Source organism: Leptonotus elevatus, chromosome 11, assembly GCF_054856555.1.
Source record: "Leptonotus elevatus isolate MCC_2025b chromosome 11, RoL_Lele_1.0, whole genome shotgun sequence".
Lineage (NCBI taxonomy): Eukaryota > Metazoa > Chordata > Actinopteri > Syngnathiformes > Syngnathidae > Leptonotus > Leptonotus elevatus.
In genome coordinates this window covers 4,723,133-4,751,021 of record NC_141249.1, presented here as the reverse complement: position 1 = coordinate 4,751,021, position 27,889 = coordinate 4,723,133, and the positions used below count along the sequence as shown (strand labels likewise).

The following is a 27,889-nucleotide window of genomic DNA, read 5'->3' as shown; positions in this document are numbered from 1 at the left end:
ATTGATGAACAATAGTTTACTCACGACAATTTGTCTCATCGGATTTGTCCTTGCAGTCGGCATCTCCATCACATTTCCAGTTGATGCGGACGCACTCTCCACTCCCGCACTGGAACTCGTTCACCATGCATCGTGGTTTCTGGGGCTCAGTCCTCCTACTGCAGCGCTCCAAAGATTCATCGGACTTATCTTTGCAGTCAGGGTCGCCGTCACAGCTCCACAGTGCCGGGATACACTCAGAGTCATTGCAGCGGAACTCGTGTTGGCCGCAGGTGGGATTCGAGCACTTCTCTTCATCACTGGCATCGCCACAGTCGTCGTCACCGTCACAGACGAAGATGGGTGCTATACACTTCCCGTTACTGCACTGAAAATCCTTGGATGGGCAGGCGTTGGCATCTGCAGGTGATATGGAGCATGCAGGTAACGATTATTACATTAAATATTGTTATTTGTGAAATACAAAATGCAAATGAACAAACATTGTCCACTTAATTATGAACTACACAGCCCATTCAAGACATACGGGAAATTGTAGAATTTGATATCCTAGACAAAAAGCCCATCAACAATCTTTGGGAGAACGCATATTCTTGAATTTTTTGACTGCACAAATTGGATAAAAGTTTACATTTGCACAAAAGGGAGGAAATCTTCCTTGAGGTGTCGTAGCCATGTGTCCTAATACTTCTGACTATACAATTTTTCTCAAGAATTTTTTTTGTGAACTTTATCCAACTGAACTTAAATTAAGTTTGCTCTCATTCTCCTCTTAAAGCACGGCGATAAGAGAACATGTGAGGATAGATAGTTAACTTATCAGAGCATACATTAAAAGTGAAGGGGGAGTTCAGAATTTAACGAGTTTAACACTTCGTTTATATCTTTGAGAATAATTGTAGTTAATGAGATTGGGAGCATTTCTGAAACTTTCTCTTTCCTCTGACCGCGCAGGGATGGTAAACTGCGGTCCTCGAGGGTCGGAGCCCTGCAGGTTTTAGAGGTTTCCCTACTCGAACTGCAGCTGATTCCAATTACCAGGATCGTTATCAGGCTCAGCTGTGTTGAAGAATGGAAATATCCAAGACCTGCAGGACACGGGCCCTCAAGGACCGGATTTCGCCTAACCTGCTACTTACGCGTATCTGGGACAACTCAAAGATAGACTGTGGAATGTGTGTACAACATTAAATATTTGTAAATACATGGGGAATATCAAAAGAGAAAGCTTGCAGATCAACCTTCATTACGGCATTAAAATTGATACAACATCAAATGAATGTAACTGTTAATAAATGTATATTGCACACTCTTTGCTGATACATCTGCTTAAGGTAGATTTCCTTTGTTTTTTGTATTTGTATTAGTCTCTCGTTGAACCAGTAGTTTTACAATATATACAGTTTTCACAGTCCATCTGAGAAATATTTTTTTCAATCAATGAACTTAATTCAATAAGTAATAATGTCGATTTTTTTATATTCTTTTGTACAATTACAATGGTGTATCCTGTCCCAAATTGCAAAATTTTTGCAAGGGTGACCAATACAGCCAGTCTGTATTTCTCTTCACCTAGCTACAGTGTGCCCAAGAGACTCATTATGATAATGGCATTGCATTTCCTGTTTGCTACTACAGTGAGCCTCAGCATTTGCATTAAACCATTTGCAAATTCACCTACTCACAGATTTTTTTTGTATTTTTGAACCAATCTTCAATTATTGGCCCCAAAAAAACCTCGCCTGTTGTTAGATTTGTGATTGGATGAGCGAGTTCGCAGGAGAGGATGAGTTTTGCCAAACTAGGACTAAACAAGGCTACAAAGCTAGTGGAGTCTGTAACAACAGCGCAGCAGGAAATCAGTCAACCTATCTATAACTGCTGGTTCATCAGTCAGCGAGTACAGTAGTTTTCATGTTTGCCATATATATGCACAATTATTTGACACGTACTGTAGTTGTTATTGTGTTCTAGCAATTTAAGGAACCTACATTTGAAATTCTGGGCTGCTCATAGAAAATAAAACCATTTCAAAGAAAAATATACTGTGTGCTGCCATATTCATTGACACATGAACTGATAATCTGGATAGAGATGTCACGTGTGTGACAGACACAATTAGTACTGAAATGCCTATGCTAATGCTTCCAGCGTTGATCGTGAACATTGTTTGGCAACATCCCAATTAAATAGGCCCCGGCAGAGATATCCTCTTTCAGATGAAGTTGCACTGCTGTATAACGTTTTTTGGAATGAAATAAATAAAAAGCAGGCCGGCCAGCAGAACAATTACTGGTCGCAACACACAGCCAGTAATAACATGGACATCAATGCTTTGTTAGGCTTTTATTTTGAAGTTGACCATGCAGCGTGCCACCAAAATGCACAGGATGAACAATCACTGTGGCGGATAGCTTGACTTCCGTCTTTTTGAGTGAAAATGCTTAATCAAATACTATAAATAAATGAATATGGCAGAGTAAATGTGAATGTGGTCTTCACATGCCATCTTTTCTCATGCACCCGCCATTGTCAACAAATGCTCAGAGTAAAATGCCAGTACTAATATTTGTGTTTAAAATGATTGGCAAGGTGACTACTAAATGACACGTTTGTGATTAGTGGGCAATATGGATGAACCCATTTGAAAATGTTGCCATAGAAATACAATAAATTAATATAGAAGTGTATTATTCAGCTTTTCGGGGCTCTTTCCCAGCTAAACTAATTAATTATTATCCAGCAAGCTATGCATGTTTAGCCAGGATCCCTTTAAATATGTGAAACATAAACTCACTGACTTTAATGTAAACAAAAACAAATCACATTCTTAAAAATGTAAACAATTATTTAAACTAGGTGAATTTTTGCAGTAATACTGTATGAATTAGATTGCATTTAGAATTTATACAGTATAGCTTCAAAGCCTGTTGTATAACTAACCCTTTTTTTTTTTGTAATTGAAGTAAAAAACTAAAACTTTAAAGTCCATCTGCCCCCCTGGTTCCTCCGGCAGAATACAATTAGTTATGTGAGGTTGTAAGCACCCTGTCCAACATGGAGGTTATAGAACTTTCTATACATCCCATGTCGACCGACCAGTGGAGAGCGTGATGAATCAGGAAGATTGGGCTAAGCTCATTAACCATTCTTTCAAGGACAACTCACTGGCGTATACTGTATATTTAGCAGGTCCGTGTGGGACACACACGTTTGAAAGGACACTATCTCTGTAAAAACACACTTGAACAGAGACTAATACAGGTGCACATGAAACATACTATATTAGCACTCGGATATGCATGCATGGCAGCACATGTGGTTTCATGTTTTTAGAGCATGAAAATCATCAAACCCCCGATTAACATGTTGCTAAATGAACCACGTACTGGTCCTGTGTTTTCCTTCAGTTATCATTCGTGCTTGCAGAAAATCTAACAAACAGATGAGCTCCACTACAAAAAGAGTTTAATGCATACAATTCATCTATAAAAGTAAAAACGTGAAAACAAAATGAGCAGCACCTGAGGTTGTTTTAGTGGCTTAATGGCCCATGCACTAGACTGCATTATGTATATTATGTTCAATTGTTTGATTAAATATTTATGCTTTCCCTGCATACGAGGTCATCCATAGAAGGAACAGCTTGTTTCATTGTGGCTTCCCAGTAAACTGACGCATCAGGGGTGGAATTGCAAATTAATGGATGTGGCAACTTCAGTGCGATACTTGCTTTTTTTTCTTTTCTTTTTTTCGTTCCGTTCCGTCTTCAATTCCGCTTATCCGGGGTCGGGTCGCGGGGGCAGCAGCTTTAGCAGGGAAGCCCAGACTTCCCTCTCCCTAGCCACTTCAGCCAGCTCCTCCGATGGGATCCCAAGGCGTTCCCAGGCCAGCCGTGAGACATAGTCTCTCCAGCGTGTCCTGGGTCGTCCCCGGGGCCTCCTGCCGGTAGGACATGCCCGGAACACCTCCCCAGGGAGGCGCCCAGGAGGCATCCGAACCAGATGCCCCAGCCACCTCAACTGGTTCCTCTCAACGTGGAGGAGTAGCGGCTCGACGCTGAGTCCCTCCCGAATGACTGAGCTTCTCACCCTATCTCTAAGGGAGAGCCCGGCTACCCTGCGGAGGAAACTCATTTCGGCCGCTTGTATCCGGGATCTTGTTCTTTCGGTCACGACCCACAGCTCGTGACCATAGGTGAGGACAGGAACGTAGATCGACCGGTAAATCGAGAGCTTTGCCTTTCGGCTCAGCTCCTTCTTCACCACAACGGACCGATACAGCGTCCGCATCACTGCAGACGCTGCACCGATCCGTCTGTCGATCTCCCGCTCTAACCTACCCTCACTCGTGAACAAGACCCCAAGATACTTGAACTCCTCCACTTGGGGCAGGACCTCATCCCCGACCCGCAGAGAGCACTCCACCCTTTTTCGACTGAGAACCATAGTCTCGGATTTGGAGGTGCTGATCCCCATCCCAACAGCTTCACACTCGGCTGCAAACCGCTCCAGTGAGAGCTGGAGATCACGGCTTGAAGAAGCCAGCAGCACCACATCATCTGCAAAAAGCAGAGATGCAATGTTGAGGCCACCAAACCGGACCCCCTCGACACTCCGGCTGCGCCTAGAAATTCTGTCCATAAAAATTACGAACAGAATCGGTGACAAAGGGCAACCTTGACGGAGTCCGACCCTCGCAGGAAACAAATTCGACTTACTGCCGGCAATGCGGACCAAACTCTGACATCGGTCGTACAGGGACCGAATAGCCCGTATCAGGGGGCCCGGTACCCCATACTCCCGAAGCACCCCCCACAGGACTCCCCGAGGGACACGGTCAAACGCCTTCTCCAAGTCCACAAAACACATGTGGACTGGTTGGGCGAACTCCCACGCACCCTCAAGGATCCTGCTGAGGGTGTAGAGCTGGTCCACTGTTCCACGGCCGGGACGAAAACCACACTGCTCCTCCTGAATCCGAGATTCAACTTCCCGACGGATCCTCCTCTGCAGCACCCCCGAATAGACCTTACCTGGGAGGCTGAGGAGTGTGATCCCTCTGAAGTTGGAACACACCCTCCGGTCTCCCTTCTTAAAAAGAGGAACCACCACCCCGGTCTGCCAATCCAGAGGCACTGTCCCTGATGTCCACGCGATGTTGTAGAGACGTGTCAACCACGACAGCCCCACTACATCCAGAGCCTTTAGGAACTCCGGGCGAACCTCATCCACCCCCGAGGCCCTGCCACCGAGAAGCTTTCCAACCACTTCAGTGACTTCGACCCCAGAGATAGGGGGGCCCACCTCAGAGTCCCCAGACCCTGCTTCCTCAAAGGAAGGCGTGTTGGTGGAATTGAGGAGGTCTTCGAAGTATTCTCCCCACCGATTCACGACGTCCCAAGTCGAGGTCAACAGCACCCCATCTCCACTATACACAGTGTTAATGGCGCACTGCTTTCCCCTCCTGAGACGCCGGATGGTGGACCAGAATTTCCTCGAAGCCGTCCGGAAGTCGTTCTCCATGGCCTCACCGAACTCCTCCCATGTCCGAGTTTTTGCCTCAGCGACCACCGAAGCCGCATTCCGCTTGGCCAGCCGGTACCTGTCAGCAGCCTCCGGAGTCCCACAGGCCAAAAAGGCCCAATAGGACTCCTTCTTCAGCTTGACGGCATCCCTTACCGCTGGTGTCCACCAGCGGGTTCGAGGATTGCCGCCCCGACAGGCACCAACCACCTTACGGCCACAGCTCCGATCGGCCGCTTCAACAATGGAAGCACGGAACATGGTCCATTCGGACTCAACGTCCCCCGCCTCCCCCGGGACAACGGAGAAGCTCTGCCGGAGGTGGGCGTTGAAACTCTTTCTGACAGGGGATTCTGCCAGACGTTCCCAGCAGACCCTCACAATACGTTTGGGCCTGCCTGGTCGGACCAGCATCTTACCCCGCCATCGGAGCCAACACATCACCAGGTGGTGATCAGTTGACAGCTCCGCCCCTCTCTTAACCTGAGTGTCCAACACATACGGCCGCAAATCCGATGACACGACTACAAAGTCGATCATCGAACTGCGGCCTAGGGTGTCCTGGTGCCAAGTGCACATGTGGACACCCTTGTGCTTGAACATGGTGTTCGTTATGGTCAGTCCGTGACGAGCACAGAAGTCCAACAACAAAACACCGCTCGGGTTTCGATCGGGGGGGCCGTTCCTCCCAATCACGCCCCTCCAGGTCTCACTGTCATTACCCACGTGAGCGTTGAAGTCCCCCAGCAGAACGAGGGAGTCCCCGGGGGGAGCGCTCTCCAGCACACCCTCCAAGGACTCCAGAAAGGGTGGGTACTCTGAGCTGTTGTTCGGTGCATAAGCACAAACAACAGTCAGGACCCGTCCCCCCACCCGTAGGCGGAGGGAGGCTACCCTCTCGTTCACCGGGGTAAACCCCAACGCACAGGCGCCCAGCCAGGGGGCAATGAGTATGCCCACACCTGCTCTGCGCCTCTCACCGTGGGCAACTCCAGAGTGGAAGAGGGTCCAGCCCCTCTCGAGAGGATTGGTACCAGAACCCAAGCCGTGTGTGGAGGTGAGTCTGACTATATCTAGTCGGAACTTCTCAGCCTCGCACATCAGCTCGGGCTTCTTCCCTGTCAGAGAGGTGACATTCCATGTCCCCAGAACTAGCTTCAGTAGCCGAGGGTCGGACCGCCAAGGCCCCCGCCTTTGGCTGCCACCCAGCTCACTGCGCACCCGACCCCTTTGGCCCCTTCCACCGGTGGTGAGCCCATGGGAGGGGGGACCCACATTGCCTTTTCGGGCTGTGCCCGGCCGGGCCCCATGGGTGTAGGCCCGGCCACCAGACGCTCGTCTTCGAGCCCCACCTCCAGGCCTAGCTCCAGAGGGGGGCCCCGGTGACCCGCGTCCGGGCAAGGGAAACGAAAATCCAAAGTTTGTATTCATCATTGGGGTCCTTCGAGCCATGCTTTGTCTGGTCCCTCACCTAGGACCTGTTTGCCATGGGTGGCCCTACCAGGGGCATGAAGCCCCGGACAACATAGCTCCCAGGTTCATTGGGACACGCAAACCCCTCCACCACGATAAGGTGATGACTCACGGAGGAGCGCGTTTTTAACATAAAGGGCATGGCATGGACATTTCACCTCTGATTCTACCTTGGAAAATGGCAAATTTGTGGGGTGACTGCTTTTTATTGCAGTAACACATGGTCAGTAGTGGATTAAGTACACAACTCCTTGAGTCAAAGTACAGCTCCTTAGGGTGTAATGTTATGACTTGAATAGAAGAACACATGTCCTTGTTTTTTTTAAATTAAATTATTGAATAAGAAGCTAATTTGTATGACATAAACAGACAAAAGGGCCAACATTATTTTTCTCAATCGTGATGTTTTTTTTTATTAAGGAAACTGTTCAAAATAAAATCATTAATAAAACAAGTTCATTATAAATACACCTCTTAGTTCAGTGACATAACTTCTGTAAAATTTAAAGAACTTAAATTGAAAGACAGAAAGTCTAATTGGAGGTGAACAGACTAAAAGTGCAATTTTCCCCCGGGCCCACTTCTCCACCTCATCGCCACTCCCATCTATCTTCCACTCATTTCTCACTCCTCTCCTTTAGAGATGTTCCAGTAAAAGCTAATTTTGGTCAAGCTTATTGCTGCATTTTTTATGATTGTCCATGTTATTGTTGTTTATCCTGATTGTCATTTTATCCTGATTGTCATTTTACGTGATTATTCTTGTGTTTTGTTGACTTTTGCACATTTTCTTGATATTTTTTTTATTTTTGTGCATTTCCGTCATGAGTTTTGTAGATTTTTTATAAATTTGCAGTGTGCTATTGTTTTTTTTCTTCATGTTTTTGCTGACTTTTGTCTTTTTTTGTTTTGTTTATTAAATTAAACTCCAACAAATCAGATACCACTCAAAATAATCTGTGAAACTTTTGTCCCCTACAGAGGAAAATTAGGACTTTTTAGTACATACAGAGCAAGTGGTGACCCCAGTGGCACCCAATGAAAAAATACAGTAACATTTTCAAACAACAACCTGGATATGGATTTGGCTCAGTCTCAAAGGCGAAAACTAATTTTACAACAGGTCAGCCATGTGGCTTGCCGCAAAACAAAACAAGAAATAAACCTAATTATCTGAAGTAGAGCACACATTTAAAACTGTGTGAATCATTGTTTAGCTCTGTGGGTTCGAACACTGGAGTTTTAGGTATGACCACAATGGATGATGAGGGAGAGCAGAGCAGCCTCATCTTCAATGCCTGCCTCCCAAATCCATGAATGGCGCTTTCACAGCTACTGCACATCCACTTTCCTCTTCGACTTCTAACTGACCCATGAAATCACTGTACGACCTGAGGGCCGGCAACACCACTTAAACACAAGTAATGTGTACAAACAGATGGTGGAACTCGCCAATGCAAATGTTAAACATACTTTTTTATAAATGTACTGAAGTCGAAAGTGCAGTATTTGCCTTTTATGTAGTGGAGTAAATACAAAAATAAAAAATTAATAAATAAAGTGGAGTACACATCTTAAAAAAACTGGTCCAGCACTAAATTAAACTTAATTTGTGACTGTCTCCCACTGCACATGAAACTGATGTTATCAATCATATGGGTCATCTGAATAGGGCAATACATCTTTGGTCATAGACCATTTATCCATTTTCTACTGCTTACGCTTTTCATGACCACCAAACAGTCAGACTCACATTCACAACTAATAACCATTTAGAGTGGTCAGTTAAGCTAGCGACCATATTTTTTGTAATGTGGAAAAAACCAAACAAAAAAAACAACACGAAAAGTCAAGCACAGGAAGACCATTCGCTACATAGGAAAGGTTGGAGATGTAAACCCTGAACCATTGAAGCCCTTTTCACACTGCACTTGCTCAGTGTCAATGAGGAGTGGCAACGCAAAATGACTAGTTGCCAGCGTGCTCATATTTGTAAGTGCTGACATTGCAGCCTCCAAGGAAGTAAAAACTGAAATTAAAAAAATGGCTGCTGGTTAGACCGCACCTCACAAGATTTACATATTTCATAGTTGCAAACGAAAGCCCTGACTTTCATTTTAAGAAGGAGGAGGAGTACACGAGCAGCAGAGACAAATGAATGGCTCAGCGGAGGATAGTGTAATTAATCACGCCGTTACTTGCATATAATTCAGCCAAAATAACATTATTTCACTGCTCCTCTCCAATTGGAGTTGCTTGTCTGACATCACAACGCCGCCACTCTCAAACACACATTTTTTACAATTTGAGGCAGATTCGCTGCTCCCAGTCCCTCACCACATTCACAATGAATGGGGTTGCTGTGCTTTGCTAAATGCAGTGTGAAAAGGGCTCAACTGTGAGGCAGACATGCTCTGTGTCGCCCTATCGTCGGGCAGATTGACGCTGTTTGAACCTAAAACAGAAGTGCAACTGCCTTTGGGTGCATATGAGCTTGCTTGTGATTCCTTCTGCATTACATTCCACCTACGCACACAGTGAGAGCAGTCAAAGGATTGGAAATGAAGGAGGGTGTAATAGGAAAAAAAAACATCAACATAAGAGGCTACAGACACCTCTGAAGAATAAAGAAGCTAAATCCTGCACCAGTAATTTTTCATGTGGGTGGACTCTTCTTGCTTCTCTTTGGTCTGCTATTAAATGATAGAGTAGAGGATTCATTTACTGTGCACCAAGGGGCATTATTTTCATGTGAGTATAGTTTGCATCATTTTATTCTCTGCCCACCCTCTGCTTCTTCCTAGAATGACACACACGCATGCACACACATACAGTGTTCTTCACTACCCAACCATAAAAGACCAGCATAACCCCAATGGGCATTGATCCTGCTGTAGCGGCTTGCTGTATGTAACATCGCAGCACAAGTGATGTTAAAAGAGCAACAGGTCCCCAGGGCCCACGGGAGTTTCTCACACTACAGTCTTCTCTCTCTGTCTGGCTGTCTCTACGTTGCTGTTTATCCCACTTTCTCCCAGAGCCAAACCCACTTCCAAGCACATAGGCACTGCATACAAATAATTCACAGTGAAGCAAACAAAAAAAAACTGTGAAAGCTCTCAACATACAGCAAATAAACAGTTCTTCTTGACTATTGCAGTAAAAATCCTAAAATATCAAACTGATGCTTGTTTCAATGTGGTTTGTTTGTTAGCATACAGTTGATAAAACATCCATCATCCATGTTTTTACATAGGGAGATCAGCCTACAGACCTTGACCATTCACATCACCATGGTGCAAAAAAACCAAGTAAAAAAGATGTGGGAAGTCGTTCCTCAGCAAAGTAGATGTGCCTTTGAGCATGGTACTGAAAATAAGTGCTATCGCAACTTTCACAACTTTCCCCACTTCTAATCACCGATTAATGAGCCACATAACAGACGTTTTCTCTATAACATAAAGAGAGCGTGCAATGTGGATAAACAAATAAAGTGATTACAAAAAACTCAACTCACAATTATTAGTTTCTTTCACAGTGGGAAAACACAAACTACACACAGACAATTAACATTTAGGGCAATTCACTGCCAAGTCTGTGGACAAATGCAATTAAATTAACTTCTTAATTGAATCACTGGTTTGGATTTGGAGAAGTAGAAATCGTTTAATCCCACAACAGTCTGTTTTTATTTAAGAACGCTTGATTTTACGAGATTAGATTTGACTTAACGTTCAGAATAACAACAACCCCCCCCCCCCCCCCCCCCCAAAAGCCAAAAGCATTCCCTTTAACCAAATGTAAATACTAGTATATTTTATCAACACTCGGACAAAAGCAGAATGAATGAAAGCTATTCAATCTTAACTAACACTAAAAGGGTACAACATTTTGTTTATAAGTATAAAGTGATGCAATGTGCAGTAGTTGTATTTAATTTATGACTCAATGCCTGTAATCGGGTAGTTGTAGATGGCAGAACATTAAGAACCATGAATTGTACATACTGTGTGGAATGTGGAACGTGTAGAAAATGTATGAATGTGCTACTTGAATACTAAATAATTTTGGACGGGCCACTTTTTGTTCAAATGTATATCAAAGCTGAAAAATATTTATATTTTCCCACAGTGATGGCATTTGTACAAACACCCTATTATCTTTTGGGAGATACCTGTGTCATTTCCAATCCAGGAAAAAAATTATATGTTCTCTGTGGGCACTTTGTGTTAGAACTGATAATTCTCTGTAGTTTTTATATGATAGATTTTAAATTTTATATAATTATACTGCTAGACTTTTATGTGTGAGCTTTGAGCTACTGTCCTCTAAATGTTGCCTTTCATCACTTTTACCTTTAAATGATAGATGAAACGATGATCCTCTCAGGTTTTAAGTCACTCTCACGTACACACTCAAAACAGGGCAAAAAAAATCAATCATCATCCAGACATTCATGAATTATTTTAGAGCTTGATTTTCTCATATTCACACAGGTCATGTAGAAGAGAGGCAATAAAATTATCATATCATCTCCCATTACCCTTTGTGTCTACAGAAGAGGGTAAATGGAAAATAAAAAGGGCTTTTAACTCCTTTACTCCCAGCCATTTTCACTGAAGCAACTTCCTTTGTTTCTGGCTGTTTTACTGGATTTTGCCTGATTTTGCAAGGCCCACAGTATATATTGTGTTCTATTGCTTGTGTTGTATTGCTATAAAAACCTACCAACAGAAAGATTAGAGTCTTTTCTTTCATCAGGAAAAAAAGTATGTTTTTATCTGTTTCTGTTTTGCAGCAATTAGCATTACAATATAGCTAAGTTTCATCATTATTCACAAACCTGTTGAAACCACTGGCAAAAAGAGCTTATTGCAACACGGCCCTGGTTGATCTCTGTCACCTGCTGGCTGTTTTTTGTAATAACTACCATTGCTTTAAGCGACCTCTTCAGGTCAGAGGCTGCATCAAAACCTTCTGTATGCTGTAGCATAAATATATATATTTTTTAAATTAAATAAAATAAAAAATAAATTATAAATACGTTTTTGGGACCATGGCAATATTTAAAATAGAACGTTTTTGGGAGCAAATGAGTTAAAATAGGGATGCATCTGTGATGGGAAGATCTTCCTTGTGAAGATAAGAAATTTGGTGGATGTGCTAACCAGTTAACATTGTGCACCTTGGTCCATTGTATTGTATTTATTTAAATTCTTTGCACTTTAAGGCATTCCTTGAAACGTGGTTATACTACCACATATTTTCAGTGGTATTTATTTAGCAACTGGATATTTGTGTTTTATTTTTTTCTTATATTCATTTTATTGTTTGGTCTATAAAAACATTTATTTTATAAATACACTGTGAAAAGATCACAGCAAATTGCCATTCATTTCATGTAATTTGAAGGAAAATGACATTAGGATATGAAATTAACGGTATCGGGGAATGCATTTTTGTCCTACCTTCCTCTCTGGCTGCTTGCAGGTATTACATTGTCATAATCATCGTTATTATTACATGTTTTATGAAAACAAGTATGTGTGTGTAATTGAAGCTCTAAAGAGTAATTTTTCAATCTTTGTAATAGCTCACTTGACAAACACAATTGCTTATTCGTATAAACTTACCTGCAGCGCAGTGCTCTTCATCTGCCCCATTCTCACAATCTCGTTCTCCATCACATCGCCATGACAACGAGACACACTTGGTGGCCGTCCCACCGCAGTCAAACTTCTCTGGTGGACAAGTCTGCCGGCCTGTTGTGAGTGAGGAAGGTGAGAGAAAGGAGGTGGGAGAAGCAAGGGAGAGAGCAAGTGAGTCAATCAAATGGTTGGGTAAATTGGTTACCTTGCTGCTGAAATTGATTAACACTCAAATGTATCTGCGACATGCACCAATCAGCACACTAAGTGACAAGTGTAATCCGATGGCTTGATGACAAAATGTGAAAATGCCTCTTGATTTGATGTGAATACAGCTTTCCACTTGGCTGCAAGTGGTCACACTTCATTGCTTGGCCCATCAGTACTAAAGGGAATTTGGTGCGCTCAGCATTCGACTTGTAACTGTTGTGATGGTACACCGTGTGATTTCTTTACAATTGTAATTCGTTCATACTATGTTAAGCAAAAAAAAAAAAGTGGTTGACAAATATGTTCAATATGTCATCCATCCTGCAGTCTCAGTGTACAATAACTTTTTTAATTGACAAGCTGTGCGTACGCTCTAAGACAAATCCCACTGTTATCATTATATTGACAATGTCAAATACCTTTTAGATAACCGTCAGCTTGGTAAACTGCTCTCTAGCAATATGACAGATCAGGGTTCAGCATCTTTGTCTACCAGTTCACTCTCAAAGTTTGAAACCAATCTCATCTGAGGTTTTTGCCTCTTTGGTAGCTGCCTCAAAGCCTACATCGTTCACATTAGACCCTATCCCATCTGACCTCTTTATAAGGATTTTTTTTCTCATAAGGGGCTTTTCCACCGCCAGAACGTTTGGAGAACTTTACCTTTGCAAAATTCAGTTTGCGCGTTTTTCCACCAACAACAATTTTCAGGGTAATTAAATTCCCCACGGGGCAGCCTGGCTCAGCAACAGGGTCTTGCTGAGCCAGGCTAGAACTTTGAGGGGGCGGGCTGCACTTATGGAGAACCAAAACTGCCAAAATTAAAAATAAATGACTAAATAAATAAATAAATGACTAAAAGTGGGGAAAAAAATGGATATAAAAAATATAATTTAAAAATTAATTCCAAAAAATAAATAAAAATGGAAATAAAAATAACAAAGAAATACATATATGCATAAATAAATAAAAGTAAAAATAAAAAACTAGAGTCAAAAAATAAAAATAAATGTAAAAATAGTCGAAATAAATACAAAAAAATATAATAAAAAATAAAATCCCCAAAATTTATATAAATGTAAATAAAAATAACAAAGAAATAAATATATAAATAGAATTAAATATCAATCAATAAATAAAAACGCTCTGCTCTCACATTCATTTATTTCATGCTGCAGACGCTCTGCCAGGATAAAATGTTATTTAAATGAGGGGGCGGTCCTAAGCCTTGTCATCGGTTGGACTCCACCGTTGCAAACTGCCTTTCATTGGTCTGGTGAGCGGCTCGGTGAACAAGGAAGTCTCGCCGGCTTACATGGAGAGCTCCAGCAATGGACGACTACCACCCAAGACACACTTAAGACCGCCCCCTCATTTGAATAACATTTGGTCCTGGCAAAGCGTCATTAAAGCAGCATTAAATAAATAAATGAGAGCAGGGTGTTTATATATATATATATATATTTTTTTTTAGTTACCTTTATATTTATTTATTTCTATTTTTGAGTTATATTTTTTATATCCGTTTTTATTTTCACTTTTAGTCATTTGGTTATTTATTTAGTCATTTATTTATTTTGAATTTTGGTTGTTTTGATCCTCCATATGTACTGACCAAGGCTGATTGGTTGGTCAATTTTGGGGGAGGTGTTGTTTTTACTGGGCTCATCAAAGTCATACGTCATCCAACTCATTTGAATTAATTACCAAGAACTCTAAGATGCCGTGGAAACACAAATGATAAATTCCCTGCAGAACTTTTACAACCAAGAACTCCCTTACCCAGAACTCAAAGATCCCGGGCTTGTTGGTGGAAACGCAGCTATAGTGAGTGGCATAACACACAGCATCTGCAACACTTTTCTCGCTGAAGGGTCTGTGCTCTTAACACATCAATCTGCAATTACTAAACCTCTGCTAAAAAAAATAAAATAAAAATATAATAGTCACCCACTGGTTCTTTCTCTTCTTACCCTTCCTTTTTTATCTAATACTCTCGAGAGAATTGTCGCCGATCAATTGACTGTACAGTCCTGCTCACTGTTATTGGCACCCCTTCATTTTTTTGTATGACCTCGACAATATCTTCAGAAATAAATGGAAATGTACCAAATTATATCATCAGGACCTTTTAATTGGATGTCCAAAGTAATTCAACAAATGAAATTGTTTTTCAACTTACATAATGTAATTCCAAAGAAGAAATAGAAAACACAGCATGTGCAGCAATAATGGCACCCCTCTTTGAGATTTGGTTGCACAACCTTTAGTAGTGATGAGAGCTTCCAAACATTTCTTGTAGCCATCTCTAAGCTTCTTGCAACTTCTACACTGGTATTTTCCCCCACTCTTCCTTTGCAAATTGTTCAAGCTCTTGAATGTTTGCAGGTTTCTTTTCCCAATGGCTCATTTCAGCTCATATCAAAGATTTTCAATCGGATTGAGATCAGGAGTCATTGCTGGCCATTTTAAAACTGTATTTTTTTCCTTTTTAACCATTCCTGTGTGCTTTTGGATGTGTGCTTTGGGTCTTTGTCTTGCTGGAGGAGGCATGACCTTCAACTTAAACCAAGTTGTCGAACACTTGGTAGGACATGTCCCCCTAGAATGTCTTGATAATTCTCTGATTTCATGATTCCTGTGATACAATCAAGGCCTCCAGTACCAGTTGCAGCAAAGCAAACCCCCAGAATGATGGATCCTCTCTCATGATGGATCCTATGCTTAATTGTAGGGAGGGTGCTCTTTTCCTTGGAAACTTCATTGCGCTGTCTGTAAACAAACTGATGGCGTATATTGCCGAAAAGCTCTATTTTTGTTTCATCAGTCCCAGAACATTTTCCCAAAAGAATTGTGGTTTGTCCGGGTACTCCTTGGCAAAGGTTAGCCATTCTTTTAGATGTCTGTCTCAGGAATGGTCTTCGCCCATGAAGCCCTGTTTTTGGTTCAGTGTGTGGCATATGGTACTCGTACCATGATCCCAGACTGGTCCACTTTGGCTTTCAGGTCTTTGGATATTTGACTTGGTGTTCATTTGCACCAACTGTTGAAGATTTCTGTCATCAATTTCTCTATTCCCCCCACGTTCGTGGAGGTTCTTGACAATCCCATGCTTGTCAAACTTCTTAATAACATTACGCACTGCTGAAACAGGGCTACCAAAATCTTTGGAGATGGCTCTATACCCTTTGGAGGTCTTGTGTTTGTGAATAATTGCATTTCTGATGTCCGCAGACAGCTTCCTTGTTTTCACGATTTTGACAAAGGAAAAGGGAATAACAAGTGGCTTTTTAAAACATCAAACTCATCAACCATTGGCTAATTCATGCCAATTGGGCACAGTTAATTTAGAACAGGGAAATCTAATTTGTGATTTACCAAAGGTGAGTCACAATACTAGTGACAGAGCACATTTTACGTTTTCTTTTTTTTCCGCCCATTGTTTATTGTTTTAAATTGTTTTTTAATCATTTGGTCTTTTGGATAAAACACAAGTTCTCTATAAAAAAAATTATGATTTACTTGATAAAAAAATTTCAGAAGATATTCCACATTATGTACTTTACCTTCATGGGTGCCAATAATGGTGAGCAGGACTGTACATCTATAGACAACAATCTCTTTAACAACTTTCAATCTAGTTTCCGCTCCTTTCATTCCACTGGAACGGCCCAGATTAGAGTTGTCAATGACTTGCTGATCAATGCAGACTCTGGATAAGCATCCCTCCTCCTACTTCTTGATTTTAGTGCAGTTTTTGATACCGTGGATCACAGTAGGCTTTGAAACCGTTTAGAAAACTGCATTAAGTTCACGTGCAGGCACCTTCATGGTTCCAGTCTTATCTTTCAAACAGAACCCAGCGTGTTGGTTTTAATAATTGCTTAAATATTTTGCAGTCATCTCGGGTGTGCCACAGGGATCGGTCCTTAGCCCCGTGTTGTTTTGTATTTACATGCTCCCTTTGGTTAAGATTATTTCTCAATACAGTTTTAATGTTATGCTGATGATACACAGCTCTGCATGCCTCTGCATTTTTTTTTTGAGAATCCCAAATCCATCCAGTGTGTCCAGATTGCAACAATGACACTAAAATAATTTAAAAAAAAGGCATAATTAATGTGTTTTGAGTGTTTACTACATTTATTTGTTCCTTAGCAGAAAGGTAGAAGTGGTGATTTGGTTTCCACGCAGCAGATGTTAAATAAGTTTTGTTGGTCCTGAGGTCAAAAAAGTAATTCAGCACTTCAAGGCCAATGCAGTCTATTTTACTCCAACAAATTCACAATGAAAAGTGGTTGGAATTTGTTATTCCCCTCACAAGGTCTGCCTAAGTGAGTATAATGTGCAGGGTGTAGGGGTGGACTGAGCTAGGCGCTGTATGCTAATGAACTTTTGATTAACTACCGTCTTAATTTCCCTTCACAAGGAAGGAGGGAATTGGAGCATTTCAGCATGACACCGCAACTGCTCCACTGCAGCCACCCTGGCATCTGAGCTAACCTCACTCTTGATTGATTTAGACAGTTCATAGCCTCACAGGCTAATGCAGAGATAATTTATTTAACATGAGGCATGTGTTTGAGGCTGGCAGGTGATATACGTTGCCCTTGACTCACTGTCTATCACAGTAAGACACATTGTCAAAACAAAGGCACGTGGGAGGAATATACTATGCTAATTTAACACATGATACATGGGCAAGGTTTACGTGGACTTGACTCCAGTGCCATCAACAGCAACGATTCTACAAGATGCAGTGCAACCATGAAAAACAGTCTGGCATAACAATAGTAATGATAGTACTACAAAATGTATTGTTTGATTCAGCTATTTTACCATCTCAAATTATTGAGAAGGTCCGTCAATCCGTTAATGATGGATACCCATTTTTTTGACGATTGCTGATTGATGGGAAACTTTAAAAAATGGATGAACCAAGCATTGCCGGAAGTTTTTTTTTGTCCATGAATGTAATTGTCTATCTGTCAATAAATTTAACGGATTGACGATTGATGGACCATTTTTTAACAAGTGTACATGCAAGGGTATGTGCTGCTTTGAAGACCCCCTTTTTCTTTTATTGCCCAGTTCCCTAGACCCCAATATTAGATTTGGCAGAAGCATCTTTTGTGGAATTACAGGTATAATTCTTTAATTTAAAAAAAATACAAGTTTCGTCCTGTAAACATCATTAAGCATATAATTTATACATGTATTAAAGGCAAATGCACATGTTTTAGTGTGAAAGCATGCTACCATATGTTTAGAGCAAACGTATGTTTAACCGTGCCTGCGACCAAGAGTGTGGTGCACCTTATGTGTGTGTTAAATACAGAAATAGCACCCGTAACTGAGACTGCGTCTTTTAATACGGTGCGCCTTATGGTTGTGAAAATACGGTACTTGTTTACTGCAGGACAATAAGAGTGTCTCGACCGCAGTCCCAGGAAAGAAGTGGAAGTACTCTGCGGTACGTCAGCAAAACAGGCATCCGGCACTGACCAGGTTATTGATGATTACATTGATAGACGAAAACCCAGTCCCGGGTGCTTAGTCTGCCAAGATGTCATTCGTTGATGGCCAAATTATTATTTATTTTTTTACATTTTATACCAGTTCGCGGAGTGTAACTTGTTGATCATATGTCATATAGACAATATAGGACTACAGACAAGTACTTCAAACTAAAGATTTATTTTCTCCAGGAATTGCAGTGAATTCAGTTTGAACAAAGGTTTTCATTTTGGGAGTCATCTTTATGAAGAAGAAAGAAAAAAAAAGGGGGAGCCATGGGAGCTTGGGGCTTGCAGAGTGCTAGCGAGTGAGCATCAATGATTCATGCAAGACTACAGATGTATGGATCAGTCAATTATTCACCTGCTAAAGACTCAGCAAGTCAAAGGATTTAATGTGCTGCAGTGGGTCATATTGTCAGGTGGATGCATGTTAACCTCTTTATGAGATGTGGTCTTGCTTTCAAAGTCTTGTTAAGGTGGGTTGAGTGTTATAAATTTATATATTTGTTACAACTGTGAGCCTTTCAGCAAATGTCACTTTTCATGCATGCATAACAAACTGTGTTGCCTCTTCTTATATTACTTAGATACACTTCACTTCCTAATCAGTCATCCATTTATTTCTACCTCTTGTTTAAAGTCACCGGAGAGACTGAGCGTCTCCCAACTGACTTTGAGCAAGATGCGGCGAACACCCCTGTTAGGTCGAAAGGCATTTTAGAGCCTCCTATCAACCTACCATGCATGTTTTTCAATGTGGGAGGAATCAAGAGTACCTAAACCCACTCAAGCATAGCAAACATGCCTACTCAAAACAAAAAGGCCAGAGTAGATTTAAGTCCAGAACAAAACTGTGACTAAAAGTATGGCTTTGAATGTTGCTATTTCGCCAGCTTCATCCTCTATTTGTCCTTCAAATGTGAAATCCAATTTACCAAAAGCGCATATGGCTAATATCAGATTACATTTTAAATTAGGGTAAGTGTTGATTAGTGGCTTTCATCGGAACACTGATCTGCAATTATTACTGCTCTGTTTTGAGGAGATGGAGCGTGTGTGCCTGAGTGTGCCGTGATCAGAGTCACGGGAAATGAGAAGAAAAAAAATACTCAAGTAGACATATGGAAGAAAAAGGATGGCGCAAAACTGACAAGTAGAGGTTTACCAGTAGGGAAAAAAACACTGTCGTGAATCATAAGTAGGGTCCATGACAGGAGGTAAAATAGGATATGTCATTGAAGCCATGTTTCGACCATAAGCTCTGTTTGTAGCTCAAGGCTGTAGTGATGAAGGCATGGTGGAGTTGGGTAATGTGAAACCATTTGTAGTGTTTACACCATGGGCCTGTTAATGCCCCCTGGGGGGCGTCGGGGTGAGAACAAGACAGGAGCGCCACAGTTTCATAGACATTCTTGATGCTTCTCAACTAATTACAGAGGACAAGAGAAACTTTCCAGGCGAAATCTAAGCGTATTTCCTCTGTGGATTATTTTCAAAGGAACCATTGTAGGTCATGAAGAATCTCAAGACAAATGACATTGAATACAGAAACAAAATAATACCTCTGGCTCAAACAGTCGCGTCTTCAATTGAGCTTTCTAAAATTTGAAGCAAGCAAGCAACTATATTGTACCTACACAGACTTTTTTGTTTGTTTGCGAAAGATCATGAGGTGGCATGCCATTTTTTATTGGATGTAACATTTGCAACATTGTGATGCCATTCACTTGCCACTCAAATTTCGGATCATGGCAAAGAGGTTGCTTTGCTTGATGTGCAGTGTACAGTGACTACAAATATTGATAATTAATAATTAATTGACTTGTTTTGCAAGATTGAGGAGTGGTTCAGAAAATGGATGGAGGAATAACAGGAGGGTGTGCTTTTCAATAATCTATAACCATAATCACCAACAATGGAGATCTCATATATTGGTGAGACTGGGTGAAGGCTCTGCATGGTGGGAATTTGAAATTGTTCAGAATCCTGCTTGAGCCTGCCTTTTTTCCTCTTTATCAGTTCTCCCCAATTACTTTGCACATTCGGAAGTAGACCACAATTTAAATTAAATTAAGGTGACCAATTTCATTCTGTGCAAACATCTGCTGCGGCAAGGAGCAAACACATTTGATCAGTGGACATCAGGCTTCAAACTTCACTGTGGAGTAGTTGACATGTCTCTACAACCACTAACAATCAGTGATTAAAACTGTTTGAACATCAGGCTTTAGTATTCCTGAAGCACCTGTAAACGTTTCACCTTGTGAGATTGCAATACTGCAAACCTTTGGAAGATTCATATCAAGAGAATCTTGTTACTGCAGAGAAGCAAGCAGATTCAAATACCTGCTTTCAGCTGACCAGTGGCTTTTTCCACTGCTGCTCTCTCAAAGGCACATTGTGTAAAAAGTGACCACTAGATGTCCCTATAGCATAGAATGCAGCCGAAGCGCATGCGTTTAAAAGCACGCACACTTACGGTGGCTCATGCCTTGGTCAGACTACAAGAAAATAGCCCGATTTTGACCCGACAGACGTGTCACGGACAAACGGGGTATGTCATAAACTATTTTGAGTCGTCCGGACGTAGCGTCGCCGTGTAGTGTGACCCATTCAACAATTGGTTGGCTGTTGTCCGGGACGGCTTACGACCATCATGAAAGCCGAGCATGTCTGAATTTTGGCTCGTCTTGTCGCCCAATGTTACATACCTACATTGTCGTCATTTTGGTTCCGCAGCATTGACCAATAGCGAGAAGAAGCGAAACGTCAATCACACACTGACCAGCATGTTATAGTTCCTTTTTTCCCCCCTGGATATCTCATGGGACGGGGCCAGACAGGTGCAACCCGGAAAAAAAATTGTACCCCGCTGCGGCGCTGCTAATAGAGCTCACACACATATAGAGCGCACGTATTGTGCGACATTTGTTTTCATTTAAAATATGAGCAACAGTAATACTCTATATGGCATCATCAAGTATAGGCCTATTACCATAATTTAGCTCGCACTACATTCAGGTTCTTCTACTTTGAGGAGGGAAAAACACAAAAAAACATGTTGGAGTTGGAGGCGGCTGCAGTCCCGCTGGCGAGCACAACTTCTCCTCACATAATGTAGGCCTATATGTGCACTTCTGTACTAACCTCCCCAAATCCTACTCTAAAAATAGCAAAAGTCAAATTATTATAATTTTTATTTTATGTACGGGAGCCACCTCCCAACATTGCCATCGTCAGGCAACGGTGACGTGAGTACCCAAAAAATATTGTGACTGTCGTATATAAATAGGTATGGGTACATATTTAGTGAGGATCGATCACATCTTTGGGACAGATATGTATCTTTTGAGAAGTCGGGCCAGGCCTTGACAGGTGCTCTTGGCAAAACAACACGATGATAGAGTGGTGTCTTGTCGAGTTCAGACTTGTAGTGTGACTACACGCCCGGTCCACCACGCAGAGCGAATTTATCGGGTAATCTGACGGCGCGACTGTCATGAAAGACAAAAAAGTAGCGTAGTTTGAGCTCGGCATCAGAGAGACCACGCTCCGCAAGCCTACCACCAGTTCTTATTTTGTGTGAGCAAACGAGCATCTCGGCGAGCGACGGAGACTTGGCAGTCGCTGTTAAGTCCGGCGAGTGACGCCGAAAGACCGAGGGAGATGGATTTAGCTGGAGTGGCTAACAAAAGCGTCTAACGGGAGTTAGTCGAAGTAAGGTGGATAAATCAGTGCTATGAGAGAGCAGTTGCTGAAATTTATAAAAGACATGACTACAAAATAACTCACTTGAGCTACTTTGACATTACTAATAAGTGACCATGACGACACATTTCTGTTTAGTAACTGTTTAATATAACTGGTGAATATTTTTTGTATTACAAATAGTTTATTTTAACTATAATAATCATTCTGCTGATTTTTAAGGAAGTCGTCAGTGTGAATTTGAGTATACATGAGTCGTGTTGTATGTGTGTTGGACTTAAAGGCCAACTTTGAAGTAAGGTTGGCCAACCATGTTTTTGAGTAATACTGATGGCTAAAACCATTTAAGCATATTTTCATTATTTTATTTTTAATGCAACCCTCTCAGGTTCTTGGTTAGACCCATAGCAACGCCCTTGACAACGAAAATGCTTTTCTTCAACAACCTTCGGAAATCTTCGGAAATTACACACAGGGGAGCTGCGAGGGCAATCAGCCATTGTATTGTGTTATTCGGTAAGATGACACAGCGCTGTGTGGCGGTATACTATTCTCAGTCAAAAAAAGATAATAGTGTGGAGCATTTCTGCTGACAGAATGTGGAGTTGTGCCGACATCTTCCTTATACAAAAGAAATCCGGCCCTGGTGGAGGGCTTGAAGGGATGAGAACCCGATGTGAGTCTATTGGGTTCTCATGCCTGCCAGTTCGCAATTAGGGCCGGTTTTCCTGTATAGTAGGACGTATGGTGTCATTGCTTTGGCTTCACGTAATGGAACTGCTCGACTAGAGCAAGTTACGCCACAATTTGTGAATGGATGTGCAAGCTTGTGCTAAACGTGTATGCTTGCTCTAATGTTGGAGCTTTCGCATAAGCGGCATAATTTCTGAGCCGCACGGAACAAGACTGACTCTGAGAAAAGTACAATGACGAGAGAGGGAACCTGGTGTTTGACGGAGAAGTAACCCAGCTGTACGTTTCAGATACAGAAGATGAGGAGTTTTACTTTTGAGGCTTGATCAAAAGTAACAAGAGTACATTTTTAAATGTTTAAATAAAATACAACCAAACTCAGTTTTGCTCCACTGCCTTTTTAAAAACATACGCTAGCAAGTGAAAGCTTGCTACCATTTTTTTTTAGCTACGTATTGTAACGTTTTGTAAGAACGCCACCAGCGAATGTTGATTGGGATGTCACCTGTTTATAACTCTCAACAGAGAACAGAGTACAACTCACGAGGCTAGCAGAAAAAACCCAACACGCGCAACCAAGCCGCACGTCTCGTTCACTAACAGTCAGACATATTAGTGCTCAATATAAATGGCAACCCCAGAACACACACAACCACTTTGTTCGTTACACTAACCCCGGCACCCCCCCACCACCCCCGACACCATTCCCCTCCGTCCCCGAGGGAGCAAACAAAATCTCTCAACTGTCCTCTTGCTTGCACGCCCAGTCGGCCACGTTCATCATTGCCAATTCTCGCTAAGCGGATAGTCTTCCTGCTGCACATTTCACGTCTGGTTGCTTCTGTCCATCTTCTCGTGTCTCCCTTTTCTCACAGTAGTGGCAACCATCGGCAATGCAAGGTCTACGGGAGAGCGCGTCTGCATCTCCATGTTGAGTGCCGGGTCTGTGCATCACAGTAAAGTCATATGCCTGCAGTCCCTCAATCCAGCGTGCCAGCTGGCCCTCCGGCTCCATGAAGATCATCAACGACTGCAAGGCTGAATGTTCAGTTCTGACTGTAAAATGGATGCCACCGAGGTAGTATTTGAAGTGACGGATGGCACTGATCACAGCGAGTAGCTCCCGCCTGATAACACAGTAGTGGCGTTCAGCAGCGTTGAAAACCTTACTGTGGTATGCCACCACTCTCTCACCTTCTGGTGTCCTCTGTGACAGTACCGCCCCCAAGCCTATGTTGCTGGCATCTGTGTCAAGCACAAAGGGCAGGCCAAGGTCAGGTGGGGCCAAAACCGGGGCTTCAGTGAGGGCTCTTTTCAGTGAGGTAAATGCCGCATGGCACTCCCATGTCCACACAAAGGCTTCCCTTTTCTGCAGCAGTCGGAACAAAGGTGCAGCAATGCACGAGTACCCTTTCACGAATCGTCGGTAATATGAGGACAGACCAAGGAAGCTCTTCAGCTCAAGCACAGTACTGGGGGTTAGCCAGTTTTTGACAGCCTCGACTTTTTCATTCAAAGTGCTGACCCCACCAAACTCAAGTCTATGGCCCAGGAATGAGACTTCCCGTCTCATGAAGTGGCACTTCTGAGGGTGTAATTTCAATCCCGCTGTCGCCACCCTCTCCAACACCTTCCTGAGAGTGCTGAAGGCTGACTCAAACGATGCGTCGTGCTCAAGGATGTCGTCCAAATATACGACACACTCTTGACGAGGTATACCAGTCTCAAACGTGGCCGGGGCATTACAAAGGCCGATCGGAAGGACCTTAAATTGCCACAGTCCCCCATTAGTGATGAATGCAGTCTTTGGTTTAGCATCTGGGGCAAGTGGGACCTGCCAGTACCCACTGCGGAGGTCCAGAGACGAGAACCATGACGACCCCGCCACTCTGTCTAGGGCATCGTCAATACGCGGAAGGGGATAGGGATCCTTTTTGGTCAACTTGTTGAGGGGTCTGAAAGCCACACAAAACCGGGGGTCAGCTTGTGACTTTTTGGGAACCATGACGACCGGAGAAGCCCAAGAACTGCTGGAAGGCTCAATGAGTCCCGCCCTCTGCATCGCCAATAAGGTCTTGTTCGCTGCTGCCTGCTTGGCCAGAAGAAGACGCCGGGTTCTCATTCTAATGGGCAGCGCCTCTCACGGATCAGATGCCTTGGCTGATCGTAGCCCCAGCAGGTCCTCTGACGTGGCCTGGACTGTCATCCTCCTCGCAGTGAAGCTGCCCAAACCAACTGAGACAGCTCCTCCGCCCAGGCGGGCGTAGCCATGTCCAATGGAGCCCTGCTTGCAGCCCTCACCCTCGGTGAATCATCCAAAAAGGCCCCCAGGGGTGAAACACACAGCATCTCCCTCTCTGATGCAATTTCCACGGCCTCCAGAAGGGACCTGGAGTGAGCCAGCAGTGTCTGTACCTACAGATCGCCTGGTTGTAGTACTTGGAGAAAATGGTCCCAAGCCAGTTCACTTTGGATGGCAGGAGGCATATGATCATAGGTGCGGTGAACCAGCTCTTCAATGTCATTGGCAAGGTCTCCTATTGACTCCCCAAGACGCCATTGCCACCTGCACAGTTCCGAACAGAGTAGACCGGCTGTGATGCAAAGTTTAAAACACCTTTTAAGGCCCCCCACCAAAACATCATAGTCACTCCTATCCTCAGGGCTAAGAAGTAGCAGACTTGATAGAGCATCACCTGTCAGGCACATTGCCAGTCGGAGGGCTTTCACTTCAGTAGACCACCTGCCAACCCGAGCCAGAAGTTCAAACTGGGCATGAAAAGCCTCCCAATTAGCCTTGCCATCATACCTCAGGGTCTTAATGGGGGACACCCCCAGTCCACCGCGTGGCCCCCCTTATCAGTCCCAGCTGCCACAGTACCTGAGTCGTACCCCTCCTCGAAGTGGCGAGCCTGGCTGAAGCCTGCCTCCGTAGCCATTTTAGAAGCCATCTCTCCGCTCTCTTTGCAACGGCGAGCCCCAGGTCGCTCCAGCAGCCGCTGCGGCAACCTGACCGAGGTCCTCCTCACTCTCCAACTTGATCTTTAGGCGGACGGTTGGCTGCACAACTCCTCCGTTGCTTCGCATAGAATGGCGGTCAGCCGACACCTTGAACGCTTGCTCCACTCGTCCCCTACTTAGTTGTTCTTATGACACCAGTGTAACGTTTTGTAAGAACGCCATCAGCAAATGTTGATTGGGATGTCACCCGTTTATTCCTCTCAACAGAGAACAGAGTACAAATCACGAGGCTAGCAGAAAAAAACAACAACACGCGCAACCAAGCCGCACATCTTGTTCCCTCCCTCCCGTGAGACCTGTGCTGCGTTCACTAACAGTCAGACATAATAGTGCTCAACATAAATGGCAACCCCAGAACACACGCAACCACTTAGTTCGTTACAGTATGTTTAACCGTGCCATATGGTCGTGAAAATATGGTAGGTAATCTCATAGTACTAATTTACAGCACGGCACAACATTGAATTTCAAACAATAAGGCTAGACTAATAACTGCAGCGTATATGGCTTACCAATCTTCTAATGTCGATTGGTCTCATCTCCACTCCATGTCAAGTCGTCAGGGCACAACATTTTCAGCGTCCTGATCAGCATTTGGCTCTTACATATATGTCGATATGTCGAGCTTAAATGAGGAGATCGAAGTCTTTGAAGAGTTGGAGGAAGAGGAGGAGGTTGCTCCTCTTCTTTCTCCAACTCTTCAAAGACTTGAGTCTCCTCATTTAAGCTCGACATATCACTTTCTGAATCAACTTTTGACTGACTCTGTATACTTTCCGTATTGAGCTCTGCCATTGTTATCCCCGGTGTGACGCATCAGTTCCGGGTTTGTCGGTCGCCAGGCTTTAACTTCGGAAAAACGATTATTTTGTCAAATATACAAAATATTAATTATTTTTTCATGCTTTATTTTTTGGACAATGTTTAATGACATCACTTGTGACCCTTTTTGGCATTTCATGATATTACTTAAAAGTTGGTATTTAATGTAATAATCACTAGTGTTACATTTTACTTTTGGAGGTCATCATCGAGCCGTATCAATGAGAGGATAGGCTATCAATGGTATGACAAAAAGGTAGCATAAAAAAGGTTGGGAGCCATTGCTGTAATTCATGAGATGAATCATACAAAATTAATGTGTCAAGAACATAAAGCCTCCCATTCCCATATGAGTGCATACGCACACACTCATAATGCCTCTCTGTGCTGTATAATGTTTAGCTGACTATATAGGAGCAGAGGGCATGGTAGACAACTGATTAGCACATCCGCATCACAGGACAGAGGTTGTGGTTTCAAATCCAGGCTCCGACTCCCTGTGTGGAGCTTGCGTGTTCTCCTCGTAGCTGTGTGGGTTTTCTACGGGTACTCTTGGTTTCTTCCCACATCCCAAAACACATGCACAGTAGATTAATTGAACTCTCTAATCATAGGTGTCAAACTCCGGTGCTTGAAGGCTGTAGTCCTGCAGGTCTTGGAGGTTTCCCTCTTCCAACAAAAGCTGATTCTAATCATCAGGATCGTTATCAGGCTTATGCAGAGCTTGCTGATGAGCTGATCATGTATCAGCTGGGTTGGAGGGAAACATCCAAAACCTGCAAGACTGCGGCCCTTGAAGACCGGAGTTTGACACTTATACTCTAAATCAGTGGTGTCAAACGTACGGCCCGTGGGCCAGACCAGGCCCACAAAGGGGTTTAATTTGGCCCGCGAAATGATTTTGTAAAATAAAAAAATTAGTATTGCCGGACCAATCAAAACATATAAACTCGTAATTTTACAAGCAATCCCTAGATGAGCAATGCAACTTGTACACATAATTGCTCTGGATGTCATTTTACCCACAACCTAGAGTTATGTTTTGTTTAAAAAAATAAAATAAAAACAGACCAAATCAAACAAAAACGTGTTAAATATGACACACATTCAACTACTGGTAACACAAACACATAGGACAAGGATTAATGTCATTACAACTTCATTATCTGTGTCACACAATGCATTCTGGGAACAATATATATGCAAAATGGTAGATAAAACGCATCCGGAACTCATACGGGCATAGTCTTGCCTTGTTCCATTTGCATTC

General features: G+C 42.9%; 1 protein-coding gene across 5 annotated transcripts in view; it reads right to left on the bottom strand.

The window, feature by feature from the left end:
- The window catches only part of lrp8 (low density lipoprotein receptor-related protein 8, apolipoprotein e receptor), a 182,301-nt gene that overhangs the window by 59,437 nt on the left and 94,975 nt on the right, over window positions 1–27,889 (bottom strand). For all 5 annotated transcript variants that reach the window (XM_086088462.1, XM_086088466.1, XM_086088463.1 and 2 more), the window contains exons 4-5: window positions 12,638–12,760; window positions 25–405 (exon numbers count right to left, since the gene is read on the bottom strand). In XM_086088462.1, the coding sequence (XP_085944588.1) occupies window positions 25–405; window positions 12,638–12,760 (504 nt within the window). The remainder of the gene's footprint in view (window positions 1–24; window positions 406–12,637; window positions 12,761–27,889) is intronic.